We start from the raw sequence: 13,596 nt of genomic DNA, 5'->3' as shown, positions 1-13,596 counted from the left end.
CTCCACTTAATCCAGTGCAATGGGCAATAGGCTCAAATTGTTACAAATAGAAGTCCTGTTTCTCATTGCCACCCACCCTCACATGACATCGGGTGTTAGGTGTGTGTTGACAGTATCTAAATCCTTTGGGTGGCATAGTGTGGGCATTCATCTCCTCAGAAGCCAGGCCCTGATGAACTTGTGTCAGGTGATTCTGCTTTTCTCGAATTCTGTGATTTTCCAGGAGGAAATCTGTGAGGAGACTTATTTAATATGGAAGAACATACCTTTCATAAAAATACGAGCCTGAATGTCCAGCAGTGCTGCATGAATGATTCCTCTTGGATAATTCAGACCCCGTCATTCACATTCAGGAGCTATTACACCCCTGCTCTCTTTTCTAGTTTGTCATGTTAGTCTTTTCCAAAGTTGGTGCTCCTCCTTAGGTAGGACAAACCTACCTGCGTGTTTTCCACTGGTACCTTCAGAGGCCCTTCTAGGGATGACTTTAGGGTCCAGGTGTCTGAACCCTCCCCACCCCTGCCCTTCCCTCAACTGGCATAGGAACCTCTGGCAATTAACATTAGCCCTGACTTGGGTCCTGCCTGTCATCGTCCTGCGGATGTGGTGGAACCCCGTGGACTCAGCCTGCTTCGTCGAGGCTCGGTTGCCTCCTTGAGGTACATACTAGGTGTTCTTAAACACAGCTGATCGTGAGAGTCCCAAGGGGAGCTCTTAAAAAGTGTGCATGTCTGGGCCCCAGAGCAGAGCTGGAGAACCCAGGACGTGTAGCAGAACTCAGGAAGGCAGTATACTCAGCACCCCTGGGGGCAGGCTCTTTGATGCATACGGAGCACACATTCAGCATCCAGCATAGAGTCCCTGGGCCCAGAGGCTGGTTCTGTGACTCCTCTCTGCCCTATCTCCCTGGCCCTGGACATCTGGCTCGTCTTCCACAGCTGCTGCTCATCTGGCCCTAGAAGCCCTGCCAAAGGCTTGCACATGTACAGCATGGAGTATATGCTGGACACTGTGGCACACTTCACACGGATTTCCTCTTGTAATATTCAAACAATCCAGTGATTTTATTTATGTTACTGTCCCCTTTTCACAGGTGGAGGAAACTGAAGCAAAACTCGTTAAATAACTTGCCCTGGGTTGCGCAGCTCTTCGGGGGTTGAGCTGAACCTGGAACCCAGGCAGTCTGACTTCAGACCTCTGCCTATTTTGGGGAACGGTATAATTCATACAGCGTGCAATTCACCCATTGAAAATGTACAATTCGGTGGTTTTTACTGCATTCACAGACCATCACCACTATCTACTTTTAGGACACTTTCCCTAGTTCCCCCAGTCCCTGGCACCCCCTTATCTCCTTTCTGCCTTAATGGATTTGCCTATCCTGGGCATCGTCTATGAATGGATTCACATTGTGCGTGGTCTTTAGTGACTGGCTAGTTTCCTTTAAGCCTGGGTCAACAACTTCTTCCTTTTCGTGGCTGAGTCATATTCCACCGTATGGACAGACCATAGTTTGTCTCTCTGCTCAGCAGCTGACAGACATCGGGGTGGTTCCCCATTGAGGGCACTCACCCTCAGCCTCTAGAGTCTACTGCCTTCGATGATGATGATGGCAACTGTGCGGAGGTCCCATTGCGCATTCACATCCTGACCTCTGGATTGTCACTACTGACACTGACGCTATCACCATGGAAAAGGCTTTATTCCTATTTTCGAACTAAGATTGCAGAGAGACAGCAAGGTTAGCTGGTGTGTCTGAGATCACGTAGCCATAACAGATGAAGCAAGAACTTAACTCAGGTCTTCTGATGGCCAATCCTAGGCTCTTTCTCCCACATTGCCCTGTGCATCTGTTGCTGGTTTGGGGAGCCCCCCAAATCAGGTGAAAAGACCTATTCTTTCCATGTTTGATGTGATTCCAACAGGGCTGACAGTCAAGGAAGAATTCCATCCTGTGTCTGACCTCTAGAAATGGGGGCTTTCTTAGCACCTCCCATCCGAGGTAGGCTCCAGTGTTTAGTGTATTGTCCCAGGCCTGGTGCCCTCCTGGACACTGTGTCGGTGCTAGGATGGGCCACACGGCCATGGGTCCTGAAGCATTGGTTGCTTCTCCCCAGAAACCACCCAATAGCATCAACTATCCCCTCCAGAAAGGTCCTATTGTCCAACCCAAAATGCTCACAAGAGCTGCTTCTGCTGCCTACAGAACGGGTCAGTGCCATCCCCGTGGTGGAACCTGACTCCTCCTTGGGCCGACTTGACACTCTGCAGAAGAAAGCTAGCAACGAGGTTTTTGGGTCTCTGGCCCAGAGGTTTAGTCACTGTTGGCCTTGGGACTCAGTTGTACAAGACTTTCTGAGGGTGACCTCTGAATCATGCCAGAGACCAGGCCTCTCTGCTTTCAAACACAGCTGCTGGGACTTCTGGGGGCCCAGGGAGAGTAAGAAGGGTTAATAATAATGATGCTAATGATAACAACTCCTATTTATGGCGCATTGACCATATGCCAGGAATCCCCCTAAACATTTTGTGAATTCATTTATTTAATCCCCATAACAGCACCACGACGCGGTGTGCTGCTATTATTTGCATGTTAGAGGTGGGGAAGCGCCGCACAGAGAGGTCTCACCTGCTACATGCCAAGCATGGGAGACGGGTCATCTTCACGCGTGTGGGTGCCGGGCTGACACTGCTCACAGGCAGAGACGAGACTACCTCATTTCCTCTCTCAACCCTCCTCCAGACCTTCTCCCTCCACTGCATGCACTCGTTCCCATCTGTGGTTGTCTTCTGTCAACCAATCGAGAGCTCACACAGCCTCCTCCATGAAGCCTCCCCTGACTACACACAACTCACAATGAACTTTGCCTGGGTCAGCACTTCTAGTGTTTTGTTATAAGACCCTGTATTGTACTTCAGCTCTTTAACTAGGGCAAGGAGTATTTCCCTAATTATAATCACGTGGAAACAAAATCAGGGAAAGGTAAAGGACTTTCCCAAGGTCACACCAAAGTTCAGCTGTGACAGTGAGATTGGAACTAAGTGCTCTCCTAAGGACGGGAGACTGAACGCCTGCCTGGCCTGAGTTGTAATAATAAACAAAATTTCCATTGGCATAATTAAGACATTTATGAAATTTAGTCCTTGAGGTCCCAAAGGGCTCTGGGCACTCTGCGGTCTAAGCTGGTGGCCGGAGTATGCATGTAGGCACAGGAGGTCACAAGTTGGCCTCCAGCTAGCCTCAGCAGGACCCTCCCATTGTGGGCCAGCCGGGTTCCTGCTGACAATTCCAGTGATGTTTCTCTGGCCCTGGTTCTTGGTGTCCCTCCCGCATCTCCAAAACACTGATAGCGCAGGAGACAAGTTTCCACGAGCGGGAGAATGTGTGGAAACGCACAAAAACACTGAGCCGGCTGTTGATGTAAGTATATATTGTTCCTTATTTCTGCAGATGTATCCTTCCCTTGTTTATTCGTGGTCATGGCCTTGGGAAAATTTGCATGGAGTGCCGAGTCAAGATGTGACTTAACAGCAATCCCAGGAAAGAGCAGTGGCTTATTCTTAAAGCCCAGGAAGCCCAACTACGTTCAGGGTTGCTAAGGGGCTTGTCTAGGTGCCTAACCCAAGCAGCGACAGGGTTTTAATTCCTGGCTTTCCATCTCCAGTCGATGGAACCAGGATGTCGTCTAAATATTTTCTTTCCTCTGAAAAGCAGCATCACGCACAGGAGTCCCCTTGGCAAAAGGGCTTATGTTGGAAGGACTAAGGCAATACAACCGGTTCCTCTGACTGTGGGGGAAAGATGGTTTCCAGGATGCTGGTTGCTTCCTTCCTAGTAATGTTCCTTTGCAAAATGCATGCATACAAAACAGATCTCCTTTCACATGGTTACTAAGAATTCTGCCTTTGCTTTTAGGTTGTCACCACTGGGACGGAACAACTAGACTTTGAAACAGGACCAAACATATTTGATTTGCAGATTTATGTCAAGGATGATGTCGGTGTCACCGACCTCCAGATCCTGACTGTCCAGGTGACAGATGTGAATGAGCCGCCTCAGTTCCAAGGCAACTTGGCAAAAGGTAAGATACACTGGGCTGTGCAGTGCAGCCCAGATGGTGGCATCGGGGGGCACCCTGGGGGACAGAGCAAAAGAGAAAAGTAAGTAAACAAGCAGCTGTTTGCCTAGAAGAGGCAGCTGCTTAATGAGCAGGGAATAAATGAAACGTCCTCCAGCACAGGACTCCCCAAAATGATGCCCAACAATTTACAAAGCCCCTCACTTCTGTGGTTTCTCTTGGGCTTCTCTCAGTCCTGGGGAGGAAACTGAGGCTGAGGAACCTCAAGAGGGGGTCATTCTGAAGGAAGCTGGGCCGAGCCCATCGGAAGCTCATCCCCGTGTGCTGTGGTCATTGAGTGACGTGTTCATTCTCCCCACAGGCCCCCGGAGGGCAGTATGTGACTGGGGTCTGCTGCAGAGCCGGGACAATATAAAGGACTGAGCACAGGGTAACTTCCTGCATGGTCTCTGCCAGGCTCATGACTTTGAGCCATACTGACAACCTCCACCTCTGTCATTTTAGTCCAGCTTCTCCTCCAAGCTCCTGACTTAAATATCCCGCCGTCTTATCCCACATCTCTGTCTGCCATGTCTAATAGGCATGTGGGATTTTGTGAGGTGACTTTTGGAATGCTCCCAGCTCACCTAAGTGTGAGGGTTGGTTGCCAGTGGAGCCAACCATGTGATTAGAAGGTTGGAACTTTCAGTCCTGCACTCCACCTCACCTTTACCTCTGTGGAGGGCAGGAGGGTAGAGATGGTGCTCAGTGGCTGATAGCCAATGATGTAAATCAGTCATGCCAATGTAATCAAGCCCCATAAAAACACTGAACGATGGGGTTTGGGGAGTTTCCAGGTTGATGAACCATCTTGCTCTTCCAGGGGTGGGTGGTGTGCCCGGAGAGCGTGGAAGCTCTGTGCTCCTTTCCCCATATCATGCCCTATGCGTCTCTTACATCTGTCTGTTCCTGAGTTATATCCTTTTGTAATAAACCAGTAATCTAGTAAGTAAAGTATTTCCCTGAGTTTTGTGATTCCCCTCTAGCAAATTCATTGAACCCAAAGAGGGGATGGTGGGAAACTCAGATTTATAGCTCGTGGATCAGAGGCATGGGGAACAACCTGAACTTGAAATTGGTGTCTGAAGTGGGGGTTGGGGGTGTCTCGTGGGGCGGAGTCCTTGGTCTGTGGAATCTGAAGTTTGTCTCTGGGTAGCTAGTATCAGAATTGAGTTGAATTGTAGAACCCCCAGCTGGTGCCAAAGGATCTCTTGGTGGTGCAGGAAAATCCCCCACACATTAGAATTGGTGTCAGAACATGACATCTTCAAACGTAGCATGCCCCCAAATCAAACTCTTGACTTCCACTCCACCCCTGGCCCCCACCATCCCCCCCCGCCCCCGCCAAATCTGCTTCTCCTGTCTTTCCCATTTTAGCTACTTCGAAGCTTCGAAGTCAGCTTTGACTCTTCCGCCTTTCACACCCAACATCAAATCCGTGAGGAAATCTTGCCACTTCCAAGTCTATGCAGTCTGACCGCTCCCTGGCATCTCCATCCATACCACCACGGTGTGAGTCCGTAGTCATGTGTCACCTGGATTATTGCGATGGTGAGCTAACCGGCCTCCCTGCTCTGCGCTTGTCTCCGTCCATCTATTCTCTGCATAGCAGCCAGAAGGATCTTGTTGAATGTCAGTCAAATCAAGGCACTCCTCTGCTTAAAACCCCACAAGAACTTCCCATCTCCCTCAAGAGGAGAGCCAGAGTCTCCTTAAGGCGCCGTCAAATCTGGCCCCCTCCCACCCTCACCGTGTCCTCTTCTGCACATTTCCACCCACCGCCTCTGCTGTGGCCCCCGTACCACCCTCACCCTCGCTGGCATCTCCGCAGTTGCTCTTTGACCCTTCCCCCATATCTCTACGATCCTCATTTCTTTAAGAATCTAGACTCAAGTGTCACGAATCTTCCACAACCACTCCATTTCACACTGTAATCCAACCCACAACACTCCATTTCCTGATTTTCTCCAGGACCTTGCTCAGTAACGTCCACATATTTTGCTCATTTATTTTATTGTCCATATCGTCCCACTATTGTGCAAGCTCCGCGAGAGCGGGGTTTTGTGTTCTGTGAACTGCTATGTTCCCAGTGCGTGGATAGATCAGTGTCTGGTACCGAGTGAGAACCCAGTAAACATCGTTTTGAGTGAAAGCACGAGCAATGATAAAGGTGAATGAGAGGTGGAGCTCAGATCGAAGACAGGCTGGGTTTGAAGTTTTATGCTCTCACTTCCTTCCTCGCTGAGACCTCCTAACTTCCTCATTTGTAAAGTGGAAAGAATTGCGATACCTATGCACGGGGGTTATGACGATAAAGGAGAAAACATAAGCCCTCAGCACCGTGGCTCCGAAGAGTGAGCTGACATGCACATTCCCAGCCCTCCCGCAGAAGGACGGGCTCTCGGAGAGGCCAGAGGGGAGGGGGGCAGCCCCTCGGGCGGGGCTGGTGGTGCCAAGTGCCGGGTTCCCCCTGCCTTCCCAGAACTCTGAAGGAGATGAAGTCAATTTCTGGTCCCCTTCCGGAGCCTCTGCAGCCCTCTTCCTGAATCCTGCTGCAAGTCCTTTCAGCCCGACATGCTAAGTGCACTTCAATAGGAGACCTCCGCTCGGTTTTGGAGGAATTTGCACGTGAAAGTGAATCAGATCAGGGAGCAGCCTCACACGGAGGTTCCTCCCCTAGATCATCTCTTGGCGGAGGAAATGCGGGAAGATGTGATCCCAGCTTGGCCACTCAAGTACTTCATAAATTCCCATAAGCGGTCCGCTCACACCAGCTGGCCGTGGGCTAACTCCCGGCCTTTATTCCTGCATCCCTCCTTCCCACGACGCCAATGCGCTTGGTTCTCCTTGGCTGGGTGCGGCTGTCCCCATTCTGTAATTCCTTATTTGCTTTATCTAATAAAATGCCCCTTCTTCCACTTTGGATGCTGCTCTAGGTCTAGACCTGTACATACTGGAAGGAGCAAACCCGGGATTCCTTTACCAGGTTGAGGCCTTCGATCCAGAAGACACAAGCCGAAACATACCCCTCCATGTAAGTCTCCTCAATAAACAAGACGGGCTTCTCCGTGCTGTCTTTGACATGGGAGCCCGGAGCCTCGGCCAGGGGCTTGGGCAGTGGTGCGGGGAGGAAGAGGCTGTCCAAAGCCCCAGCAGAGAGGACGGGGGATGTCGGAATGGGTAAGGGAGCTCCAGACATAGACACCCCAGATTAGACTTGTGGCTCTGTGTGATCTCGGACATGTTCTTAACCTCTTTGAGCTTCCATTTCTTCATCTATAAAATGGAAGAACCGCACCTACACAGCTGGGGGATTGTAAGGATGAGCGAAGGCACATAAGGCCACGTAGCACAGTGCCTGGCATATTGAAATTGCTCAGCATTTTTAAATTCCAAGGTGATAAAAATCCAGCTGTATTCTTTTAAAAGTAAGCAAAAACTGTGTACCCCAAAGGCCGGCATTAACACTTCCTTTTCAAGAGAGGACGTCAAGCTGCTTGGAGGCAAGTTAAAAAATAAAAAATAAAAAAGTTGAAAGAGAGTCCCAGAAATTCTAAAGAAGAGGTGGGGAATCCCACAGAGAATAACCGGAGACCAGGTCCTGGAGCGTTCCCTCATGGTTCAGTCTGAGACAGCTGATCTCTCTTCTCTTCCTTCTAAATCCATTTCCTTCATGCAGTTATCAGTGGACCTCTTGTAACCATGAACCCCCAGGCGAAGGAGCCTCTCAGCTTGTCCCTGGGCCAGGACGCTGTGGCTCCTAGCTCTGTCCCTCCAAGGGGCTCCTGCCTCCTGCAGTTGGGCAGCCCAGGCTGGAGAAAAAAACCAAAGCCCACACCAGCCAGCCAACAAACCTTGGAGCAGGCATCATTCCTGCAAAGGCCGCCTTACGGAGAAGCATTTACTTGAAATACGACACTCAGGGAATTGGTAACACCGGGAGGCTGTTTCTGCTGCTGGGGCTTGATTTGCAGCTTCGACCGGGCTACTTTTTCTAACAGGAGGAAGTAAGCCTTGGAAATAACCTCCAGGACCCATATAATACGGTCTGCAGGGTCTGAAACAAAGCTGTTTTCAAATTAGCAGACACATCTTGAGTTAGAGTATAGTCTGTTCTTATCGGATTATGACCCTTCTGTCCCCAACATCATTTTTTCAAGGTTCTGTTTGCATGAATAAGTGGAATCGGCACTTAATGGGTCTCTACTATGCGCTAAGAACAATACGAGGTGCTTTAAATGCATTCTTATGAATAACATCCTTGTTATATCAGTTATAAATATGTTTGTCTGAAAATAACAGAAAACCACAGGGGCAGATGTGGGTTTGTTTTTTTTTTTTTCTCTCCCATAACAAGAAGTGCAGAGGTGGGCAGGCGGTCCAGGGCTGGTTTTGTCCTCTTTTTGTTCACCTCATGATTACAATATGTCTGCTATATACCTCCAGGCTTTACCTTTAAGTTCCAGGCAGGAAGAAGGGGGAAAAAAAAAAGTAGGAAGGGGTACAGTGTGAGGAGAGCAGGCCAGCCCAGTCTGTATCTCAAAGACCCTCCTGGTGGCCCTCCCCAGAGGATTTCTGCTTACTTCTCACTGGCCACTGTTGTTTGATGGTGACCAGGGGAAAAGGGATTCTGGATGGGTCAGCAACCCAAAATATAGTACCTCATTTATACATTGAGTTCTTTTCAACACTTAGCAAGAATTCACTATGTGCCAGGCTTTCTATTAGCTACTTTGGGCACAAAGACGAGTAAGACCCATCTTTGTACCTCAAGAAGTTTACAGTCTGGGTGGGAGATGTTCATGCATAGACCAAATTATTATAATTCAATAAGATAATTACTATAAAGTTCATACAAGATGCAGTGGAGGCCAAGTGGAAGGAATCTCAAGTGCCAAGAAAAATGTTTCTTTTTAAATCTCCATCTTTAAATTGTGCAGAAGGAATAAGGTCACGGTGGCCCCTTTAAAAAGCAGGTTGTTACCCTTTCTGGAAGGGAAGAGGCCCCAGGCGGGGAGCAAAGACAGCAGCAGGCCTTGCTCCCTTAAAAGAAAATGTAGTGCCATCCAAAGAGGTCTGAGAGCAGGGGCTGGGGACCTGGATCTAGGGGCCCGCACCTGTGGTTTCTGCAGTGGGTTTAGGAGTTATTTGGGGAGGGGGCGCGTCCGATGCAGCAGAGAGGGTTAATGAAGTCTTTCACACTGGCACAGCACGAACAACTGCAAGAAAGTTAACAGCCAGCCTGGAGGGGCAGGGAGCACAATCTAGAAAGAACCCTTCTCAGACTAGAAAAAGGTACTCAACAGTTTAGGAAGTGACACAGTGTGGACTTTGTGCTTAGACATTTTATTCTGGGCGCTTGGGAGCTACGAAAGGATGTACTTTGCTCTATATAAGGAGAAAGGAGATGGGCTGATTTACTAGGACCAAACCCATGCTTCTCATTGAAGCCCGCAGCGGCTGTAAATTGTGTAAATTGAAACCGGCTGACAAACTTTAAAAAACAACAGACATCTGGGTCCCAACCCCCAGGGAGTCTGATGTGATTGTCCTGGGGTGTGACCCAGGCCTCGGGCTTTTTGAGCCCCCTGCTGAATCTCCTGCACAGCGGGGACTGAGAACCATCACTTTAAGACAAGGTTTCCCAAATTCCCCAAGTCTCTTGGACTTTCTGGTCCTGGGGTCTGGGAGGGGCCTGGGAGTCTGCATATTTGCCAAAAACCCTCGGGTGAGTCTTTCAGTCAGAATGGCTGGGAGGGCTTCTCAGAAGGTGTTCAGGCCCCTGCATGAGGATATACCTAGGATGCTTTTTTTTTTTTTTTTAATGTAGGCTGCTTTAAAAAAAACACAGATTCTGACAGTTAAAGCGGCCAACTCTTGATATCAGCTCAGGTCCTGATCTCAGGTTCGTGAGCTCAGGCCCCGCACTGGGCTCCCTGCTAGGCGCGGAGCCTACTTTAAAAATTAATATTAATGGGGAAAAAAAAGATTCCTGGAACACAGACTTCCCAGGTGATTCTGACGCTCTGTACCCTTCGAGAACCACTGAACTGAAGAAACAAGCAGAGGCTTTACCGAGCAGGGCCCGGAGCCACGGCGGGGAGCCACGGCAGGGAGCCCGCCGCTGCCGCTGCTCTTCCGGCCAGGGCCGAGCCGCCACTGGCCCTGCAGGGCCCCGCCACTCATACCCCGGGCCTCATGAGTACCTGTCCTCATGGGATCTGCCCAAGAGCTGGGACTGGCGCGGGGTGAATGGGGTCAGTGTGTGCCCCGGGAACCAGCCCATCGCCGGGACTGCGGCTCCTGCGGGCCCCAGGCCAGCAGCGGCCCCACAGCGGAGGGGGCCAACAGCCAGAGGAAGGGGGCGTGGCCCGCACCCTGTGCGCACAGGCTCCCGCCAGCGGGGTGGGCAACGACCAGCCCGCAAGCTCGGGGCGACAAGACCTGCACCAACTCCAGGCCAAGGACCAGGAGAAGGACAAGCTGAAGCAGTATGGACCATGCATGAACTCACAGTGCCATGCCCTCACAGCTCCGCCCTCTGGAAAGCCCCGGCTCCCTCTCGGAGGGGAGAAGACGATGGCAGAAAACCTCGCCAAGGGCCCCGTCAGCTGCTGTGTAATGGCTAACTATACAGGGGGCGTCTACGGGGCGTACTGGGACATAAACCATGTCATTTCTGTGGCCCGCTGGCTTGTCAGCCATGGCACTGAGTACGGCATCGTTCGGAATTCATGGGGAGAACCCTGGGGTGAGATCGAGGCTGGATGAGGCGAGTGACCTATAGCACCTATAAAGATGGGAACGGGACCCATGACAACCTTGCTGTTGAGGATCCTCTCCGTTTGGGGACCCCATCCTTTAAGATGGGGCTTCAGAAGAGCAGTGTTTGAAGAAATGACATTGGGCACCATAATCAGAGGGGAGCCTACTGTTAGGGGCGCTAGGTTGGTACTGCCACGGTCTGAAGGATCTGGGGGGTGATAGTCAAAGTATCTGGCGGCTGGTCTGGTCAGGGCACTTCACATCTAGCTGGGTGCTGCTAGGGCGGTCCTGAGGGAAGAGTCTGAAATGGGATGGTGGAGACTCTTGGCTCCCCTGCCACCAGGACCATGGCCAACTCTCTACCTGGCGAAGGTGGGATCCGCAAGACAATTATGTGACCTCTGTTCTGACTTATCAGCAGTTCTTATATCACCTTGGAATCACTGGTCCGGGTGGAGGGGGAAGACGGCCATTTCAGATTGCCCAAAATTGATGAATAAAATACGTGACTTCCCACAAGAAAACAAAACAAAACAAAACCAGAACAAGAACAAAGCACCAAAGCATGCGCGTGAAACCACCTTGGCTTGGTTTGTGCCTATCAGCTTTCCTGGTGGGTTCCAAGGAGTTGCCTTGCTGGTGGGAACCACTAAGGAGGGAGTATGAATTACACAATAGCTCTAGGACGTCTCCAGAAACCTCAGCTCCCTTAAAGTGCTGAATCTTACAACCCCTATCCAGCTTAATAAATTGAAACTGTGTCGCAGATAACATAAAAGTGGGGCTAATGCAGAAACCACTGGTGTTTGCTCCCTCTTTCCAAAGAAGTTTTAAAAGCACATAGTTGTACTTTGTTTGGACCAGCACTGCCCAACAGAGCTGGCACGCGAGTTAGGAATGATGCCTGTATATGTCGTTTTAGATGCTCCAGTAGCCACATTAAAAAGTAAAATGAAACAGGTGAAATTAATTTTAATACACTTCTTAAATTTTAAATACTCTTATCCAAGCTACTATCCTTTCAAAACCTTATCAACATAAAAACGATTCGTGAGATATTTTACCTCCCTTTTCTTAATAGTAAGTCTTCGGACTCATTGTGTCCTTTACACTAATTTATAGCTCACCCCCTTTCAGACCAGCCATACTGCAAATGCTCAGTCGTCACAGGTGCCCATGGCTGGTGGCTTGGGTTGCAGGGTGCAGGCTTGGATCCAGCATTGGCTCCCCCTCCCTGGGTGCCTTCTGTGTTGTGATGGAGTCCAGGTGGAGGCGTGCATTAATACTGGGCTCGGATTGGTTTGTCTGTGAATAATCGTATCTACTGGCATTCCTTCTCTGAGCCCCCTCCCCCAGCGCTTTCCCTACCTCTTGAAGGAGGTTCAATGAGATCCAACCCCCTTCTCGGAAAAGGCCACTGTGACTGTCGCGAAGCCTCCTCGGAGACTCTCAGGACGTTAATCAGTTTCGCAGCTGGAGGCAAAGTGATCTAGCGCAGCGATTCCTCCATTAAGGAGGTTTCTCTTGGCCTTTCCATTAGGGAAGGACTTTTGCATAAAGCGAAATGTGCTTTGTCTTCACCAGGGCAGACAAAGGATGAAATTAAAAGAGCAATTACCTTGCTACTAGCTGGGCTACCAGGAGGGTGACAGGGGAAGTCAGCCTCTCTCCCTGCCTCCATCTTGTGCACGGCTCTGAGACTGTGGTGGCGAGCTGTTCTTTCCCTCTTCCTGGGAATAAAGTGGTCTTTTTTGCTGGTGCTGGCTGGATGGGACTTTTCAGGTGCATTGAGCAGCCCCTTGTTTCTGGATGAGGGAAGAAGCTGAGGCCATTACCTGGGCCCTGGAACTCCAGTGGGAACCGAGGTCTCCTGGCCCAAACCCTGCTCCTTCCCTCCTACCTTGTTCTGGAAAATTCTGTTCTTGGTGTCCCCTTGATTTCCTGAGTAACAGCGCTCTTCCTGCTCCCCACATGTCTCTACCCCCCCCACACACACACACGCACACATACACACGCGCACACACGCACACACATGCAGATGCACATCACTTGTTCAATGCCCCATGACATCTGTCTGCTAACTCAGGAGTTCTTGCAAAACGCATTCTGTTCCAGGTTCTTCTTGTTAAAATGCTCAGGAAAGGGAAAAGCAGTGGTTTTGGACAATTCCCGTAGCACATACATCACCCTTGATAACTGTTCATCTGTTGGGAGGGACAGTTCCTCAAATAGATGGTGAGTGTTGTTCTTAAGATTGGTGAAGCCTGAATCAGAGAATAGGACCCAGGCTGATTATGGAAAAGGAATGAGAAAGTATGAGAGGGTTGAATCCTTGGTAGCTTTACCAGGAAAGGATGACATACCCATAGCATTTTTCATTTGTAAATGTGGCTCTTCTTAAAAACATTCAAATACTTGCCTATCACCCACTTAGCTCACCCTCATAACAACACTGCACAAGCCAAGCCAAGTTAAGGGCTGCAGTAGGATTTTTTATGGGTTTTTTTTCTTTCTCCCAGGCACCCTGCCCTCATACTTCTGTCCCCCACCACCTATCTCTGAGCTGGGATAGGGATGGGACAGGGGAAGAAAGAGGAATCAAGACTTTTATAAAATATTCACCTTACACTGAAAAAATGCAGTGAGAACGTGGCCGCGTATTTATTGGAAGACGATGGTGTGCGCTGTGGATTCTCCTGGGGTGGGGGGTTGG

The 13,596-nt window shown here is 50.0% G+C and overlaps 1 protein-coding gene across 1 annotated transcript in view; it reads left to right on the top strand.

Annotated features, from left to right (window-relative positions):
* Positions 1–13,596, top strand: part of CDHR3 (cadherin related family member 3) — a 60,976-nt gene that overhangs the window by 8,392 nt on the left and 38,988 nt on the right. The window contains 2 exon segments of the mRNA XM_028120297.1: positions 3,917–4,082; positions 7,055–7,152. Of these exon segments, the coding sequence (XP_027976098.1) occupies positions 3,917–4,082; positions 7,055–7,152 (264 nt within the window).

This window comes from Eumetopias jubatus, unplaced genomic scaffold (genome assembly GCF_037043125.1).
Source record: "Eumetopias jubatus isolate StellerSeaLion01/CBP00866 unplaced genomic scaffold, mEumJub1_p1.0 scaffold_14, whole genome shotgun sequence".
Lineage (NCBI taxonomy): Eukaryota > Metazoa > Chordata > Mammalia > Carnivora > Otariidae > Eumetopias > Eumetopias jubatus.
The sequence above is the reverse complement of the archived record's forward strand: the minus strand, read 5'-3'. Positions and strand labels throughout refer to the sequence as shown.